The sequence below is a fragment of the Priapulus caudatus genome, unplaced genomic scaffold, assembly GCF_000485595.1.
Source record: "Priapulus caudatus unplaced genomic scaffold, Priapulus_caudatus-5.0.1 Scaffold37, whole genome shotgun sequence".
In the NCBI taxonomy this organism is placed as follows: Eukaryota; Metazoa; Priapulida; class Priapulimorpha; order Priapulimorphida; family Priapulidae; genus Priapulus; species Priapulus caudatus.
In genome coordinates this window covers 760,209-766,207 of record NW_014577098.1, presented here as the reverse complement: position 1 = coordinate 766,207, position 5,999 = coordinate 760,209, and the positions used below count along the sequence as shown (strand labels likewise).

The following is a 5,999-nucleotide window of genomic DNA, read 5'->3' as shown; positions in this document are numbered from 1 at the left end:
AAATTCAATTGCTTACCATACCGTAGTGGCGACTAGTTTTTAAAAGATCTTTCATTATTCTATTAGAACACATGATTATGTACATTTTTGGTCAAATATAGTATATAACCTAATTATTGACCTTTGACCTTGATTTCTGACCTAATTAGGCAAAATAGAGATATCCAAACAAAAGATTCGTATTCAGCATGAAAAACCACTCTAGAAAAAGTTATTTGGCCCTTTTTCCTCAAAAATGCCTACTGGACTTTCTTTTCCTGAAATATGAACCAGTCTATGTGAAAGACCTTGCGAAGACCTTTCGTGACGTCTTGAACGGTGCTTGAACACGCCCGATTACTTTACAAACGCTTACAAGCACGTAGACTGGTACCCGTTCGCCACCTTCACTCCGGCATATATCCTTCGCTACACTGACGTTAGTGTAGCGTGTGGAACTGTCGACCGGGTACCAGTCTAACAAGCACGGTACCAACAAGATTCAAGATTCAAGAAATTTATTTGTGCATAAGACGCATAAGTACAAGTTATATACAATCACACATTGATTATAAATCCGTGAACAAAAAAACAAATACAATCATTACTAAATGGAGCACGGGGACGGCGAAAAACCCGCAGATCATCAAAGTCAGCCGCCCCTAACTGACCAACAAGTTCCACATTTAGTCACAGATGTCGCTGCGATGGTGTAATGGCAGAGCACACTGATACCACATATCACACTTTCATGTACTACTCTATCATGTAAGTAGTTATTTTGCAGGTATTTCCTACTCTTAGCCAACTCTTTTTGATTGAAACGGATATTCGGAATTTCACTGTTGGTCAACTTATATTATTTGAACGAACTTATCTGCGGGTTGACCGTTGAGCTATGTCCGTCGTAATGCTGGTTCAGTGGTTGGTCAGGTGTCACATGTGACATGATACACATACTCATATTGACATACTCATGAATGCTGTAGTGTGTGGGTGGCCTAGTACTATAGTAGCTCGACCAGGCTGTGCGACCGATTGTTCTATACAACTTCTAACTCTAGCAAGACCGTTTCTTGGAGCTAGGGGGCCTAGTAAAGCTGAGAGGGTTTATGTCCCCCAGGGTACTGCCGGACCTAGCTCCAAGAAACGGTATTGCTAGGGTTAGAATACGGTGTATTGACGTTAGTCACACAGCCTGGTCGGGTTATGCCGGACCTAGCTCTAGTACTATAGGTGGGGGCGGACATCCGGGAACTTTTGACTATTTGACCGGATGTAGATTCGAGCCGATGAAAACAAACCGTAGTAACGCACCGCTCAATGCACGCAGCGCATAGTGCCAAGGAATTATGTGGTGTTTGGATGCCGCAATCACAGTCTTTCAAGTGACAAAAAACGATCATTCTTTGAGCTGCCTCAATGCAGAAAACGATCGTTCGCTGGAGGCATTAGTTGCGGGCATTTAACCATTATCAACTCTAACAGGACAGCAACTCCGGAATCGTACTGGCGGTTTGCAGTTTCGAGTCCTGCAATGTAACTAACCACCATGCGTACATCGACTGGCCTTAATTCATCCCGAAAGTGAATGGCTAATGTCTGAAGCTGAATTTCTAGCTGATCTTTGTCTAAATCCGTTCCGTAGAATGTACAGATTTCGTTGATAAGTGTGTCGCATTCAACCCCATTGCATGAAAGCACGATCACGTCTTCGAGTCAATGATATATTTTGAATCCTTCTTGGTCAAAACGCCGTTTGATAGAGCTGACAAGCATATCAATGGAATTAAAATACTCCTGTCGATCATGTAGTTCTTTTGGGGATGCATAGTATTCAGGTGGAGCATTACGAACTTGAAATCGCAGTGGTGCCTTTTTTGCCCGGGGAAGTACTGGGTGAGCTATGACATCTTCACCCAGATCAGTCTTGGCTAACAACACCTTTTCATAGAAAAGATCAAAGTCTCTGTCACAACGGATACATGGCTTTCTAATGTAGCCACGGTTTTCATTGCTATCTGCAACTTTGAACTTGTAATGTCTAGGATGATCTCGATCAAACGCTTGGACGGACATAAACAATGGCGCTCACAATGGCCGACCAGCAGACGACCGTTTCTGGTACAGTATCAGCAATTAAAGAGATCAACACAATCATGTCTTCTTATAAACATTCTTCAGTTTATTACCGGTACTATAGTCATGTAGTAGTATATATATGCGTTTATACATAAACTATATGTGATTTCAGATCATTATATGCTCGGGATTGCAATAATTGTAGATCCGGCCTGTGCATAACGAAAATGTGTGCTTGAAAAAATCATGATCCGAAAAATTATTGGTGGGGCCATGGCCGAACTGGCCGAACCGGCTCCGCCAGCCCTGATACAGGGTGCAAAATAAACGCGAGTCCAGAGTTAAATACTCCCCGATTTTGTGTTGGACTCCCTTATTTGACATATGCAGGAGTCCGTGAGACTACCTAAAAATTCTGCTATACTAACTAGTTCGTTCCAGAGCACCGCCTCACAGAATTGCCGTATTTTTTCAGCAAATGTCCAAAGACAATTTGGCAGACGTGCAACTGCATGAACAATAGCACTTGCGTTATTGTTAATATCCTTAGTTTTGAACTTCACACTGCGAACTCCTTCATTTTGATGCGGACTCCCTCTTTTTGAGGGCAAGATAGTCCATTCGACTCCCTTGTTCAAAAGTTCTACCACTGTAGTAGTTTGAACAGGCCCTTAATTTTGTACAATTTATTATAGTATTAGCTTTGTGTTTATTTTAAGCATACAAGCATACATACTTCAGTATTTCATAGTACAGGCCCCTCCCTACGTTTCGCAAACCGGGCGCGCCCGCCCCGTTTGGGAAAACTCCCCCCTGTTTCAATCGTTGCGCCCCGATTAAATTCCACCACAATAAAAGTTTGACACAATGACAGTGCGGGAACCGATCGTCAAGAATTTCCATTCGATCAGGCCACCGGACGCGTGTATCTTTACCCTAACACTAATGCCTAATGCGTAAACGTCCTACAATGTCCTACACTACGCATGCACTGCAGACCACACACAAGTACAAACAGTCAACCTGCCCCAAACCCTAACCCTTAATTAGTCGTAAGTTAACCCTTAATTAGTGGTTAGTGGTTAACACATTAATTAGTGGTACGGTAAAAAAACACGCCCCCCCCCGGACCCCCCTAGGTTCCCCTTCCCCCCTCCCCCTGTTTCAATTTCATCCTGGGGAGAACCCTGTAGTATGTGTTATATCATGTAAAAACTAATCAGGAAATTGGTCAATATTGTTGATATACTTAAAGTGATTATTGTGAGTAAAAACTAAATATAGCTGAATATAGTCTCACCTGACAGTGGAAATATCACTGATTATACCAACATTCAAAACACCAAGATTTTATACAGTTACAGCATAGAAAAATTGATTTGACCACATCATACCAGCAATAAATTTTATCGTGTCACGACTCTCAAAAATCACAAATGGCATCTCAAACAAGTGAACATAATTAAAACAAAAGGGCGTGCAATTCTGTTTGGTAAATATTATTGAGTTTTTATGTCAATAATTCAGAGCACTTTCTGTCATTGTCATTCCCGTGTTACTATCTGACTGGCAATCCACAAGCTTCTCTAATAACAGACTTTGCGTGGCATTAGTACTACACTGCTGTTTACGCTAGTATGAATGTCTGTGTTTACACTCTGACCTGATTTCTAGGGTGCGTGGTATGCATTGCTGCACCGTGATAGATTTCTCGCGCTACCGCAATAAAATTCGAGAGATGGCAACGGTAAACAGAAACAGAATGCAAAATTGTAATCGTGCATGATTTCATTGGATTTGAAGGTTCTAAGACATTTTATCGTTACTCTAGTCAATTGCTGTTACTCAAGCAAATTGCAAAATAGCGCTAATTTGCCGGCGGCCGCCTTAAAGTATATCAACAATATTTACCCATTTGTGCGTGCGTGCGTGCACGTGTATTATATGAACACACACACATGCACGCACACACACACACACACATATATGTATATATATATTAATTATTATTAAAATCTATATATTAGGGATGTTTGAATAAACTTTCACAAATACATCTATGCAAATCTGTGTTAAAAATATCAGGATCATTAAATACTAATAGCAGGGGTAGAAATTAACTTTTGAACTACCCTCAAAAAAAGGTAGTCCGCAGCAAAATGAGGGAGTCCGCAGTCTGAGGTTCAAAATTAAAGATATTAATAATAACGCATGTGCTTATTTTTAAGATTCATGCAGTTGCATGTCTGCCAAATTTTCTTCGGCCATTAGCTGAAAAAATACAGTAATTCCACGAGGCCGTGCTCCGGAATGAACTAGTTAGTATGGCAGAATTTTCAGGGAGTCACACGGACTCCTGCATATGTCAAATCAGGGAGTCCGACAGTGAATCAGGGAGTATTTGACTCCGGACTCCCGTTAATTTCGCACCCTGCCCCTGTTCCCCCCTGTTTCACCCCTGTTTAGTATTATTAATATTAGTTTTTATTACCATTATTTCCTCACGAAGGACTAAATGCATGACATAGCAGATATGCAACACAAATCACATTAAAAAACCAAACTAAAAAATTTCTTCTCCTAGTTATCAGTTAGACCTACTACTAGTCCTAGTAGTAGTACTAGAAGTAGTACAGGCTGACTACTGTACTACTACTAGTAGTACTAGTAGTAGTACTAGTAGTAGTAGTACTAGTAGTACTAGTACTAGTACTGCGCTTGTCTATGCATGGAACATGAAATTATATGTTCAACTTGGTTCTTTTAGTTTTACGGCAGATATAACAAACACTGTGTGAGCAACTGCACATTAAAAGAAACTAATACAAATATAGCTTATTTTGAACAGCTAAGTAGAATTATAAGACAACTGTCGCTTTGCGTTTCAGCCACATCACGCTCTATGAAGTTTTGTTGTGGTTTTGTCCTCCATGTTGAACTGAATATGAACTCTTCGACATGCCAGAGTGATAGCGAATTTTACCTCAAATTGCCATTGTGTTGATTGTAATAACTGCTTCGCTTGTTCCCTGGCACATCCAGCAGCCATCACAAATTGGTTTATCATCACTTGTTCTCGTAAATTCTCCATAATTCACTGAGATTTAAGACAAAACTACGCCGAAACTAACAACACCGTACTGCTCGACTGTTGTTGTTGTAATGTCGGCGTGTCCTCGATAAAAATAAACCTTCAGAGTGACGTCATTTGGCTGCCCATTGGCTACGAAATATCAGGTCGTAGCTGATTGGTTAGTCAACCAGACTGGGTGGTGCTTCGTAGTTCATTTGGCCTGACGCCAACAGGTCAATGTTGTTGTCGTTTGAACCTTACATGTCTTACATGTTATTGCCGTCTTTCGATGAATGTTTACATCGAAGACCTAAGTCGTAAGACAAAGCTGTTAATTGCGTATATACTCTGTTGTGCACAAATATGCGTCATAGGTTTCAAATAAATAAGTAAACTCTGAAATAAACAAACCGCATTTTCGTGTTACATTCCAGCCCCCCCCCCCACACACACACACACACAATCTCAATGCATATATGTACGGGTCTGCTCTAGAAATTATGTCATATATACTAATTTTAGCGTAGGTTACGGTTTAGGTGCTTTTTAGACGGGCCCAGTTACACTATGCATATAAATAGCAACATAGTAATGTTCCAGTTTAAATCGACTTCTATTTCCGAGTCACGAAATGTTATACTACCACTAGTATTAGTTCCCTTTCTTGTTTTTCACAAGGCACTTCAATGCAGGTGCGGGGATTATCTAAAGAAACAGGAAATTATGTCTACTTCCAGTTCTTTAGATATTAATAATTAATTCGAATTGACAATATCTTTCGTACATATTCTACTGCTGGTTTGAGTAACCCAGTGTAGTCCCCTCCCCAGTCTTCACTTTGTTCGCTGTCTTTATATATGTTATA

General features: G+C 40.5%; 2 protein-coding genes across 2 annotated transcripts in view; one reads left to right on the top strand and one right to left on the bottom strand.

Moving 5' to 3' along the window:
- The window catches only part of LOC106818889 (UBA-like domain-containing protein 2-B), a gene marked incomplete at its 3' end in the record, with an annotated part of 5,966 nt that extends 730 nt beyond the window's left edge, over window positions 1-5,236 (bottom strand). The window contains 1 exon segment of the mRNA XM_014823562.1: window positions 5,045-5,236. Within this exon segment, the coding sequence (XP_014679048.1) occupies window positions 5,045-5,152 (108 nt within the window).
- Window positions 678-5,999, top strand: part of LOC106818871 — a 19,886-nt gene continuing 14,564 nt past the window's right edge. Inside the window, exon 1 of the mRNA XM_014823544.1 lies at window positions 678-747. The gene's annotated coding sequence lies outside the window, so the exon portion shown is untranslated. The remainder of the gene's footprint in view (window positions 748-5,999) is intronic.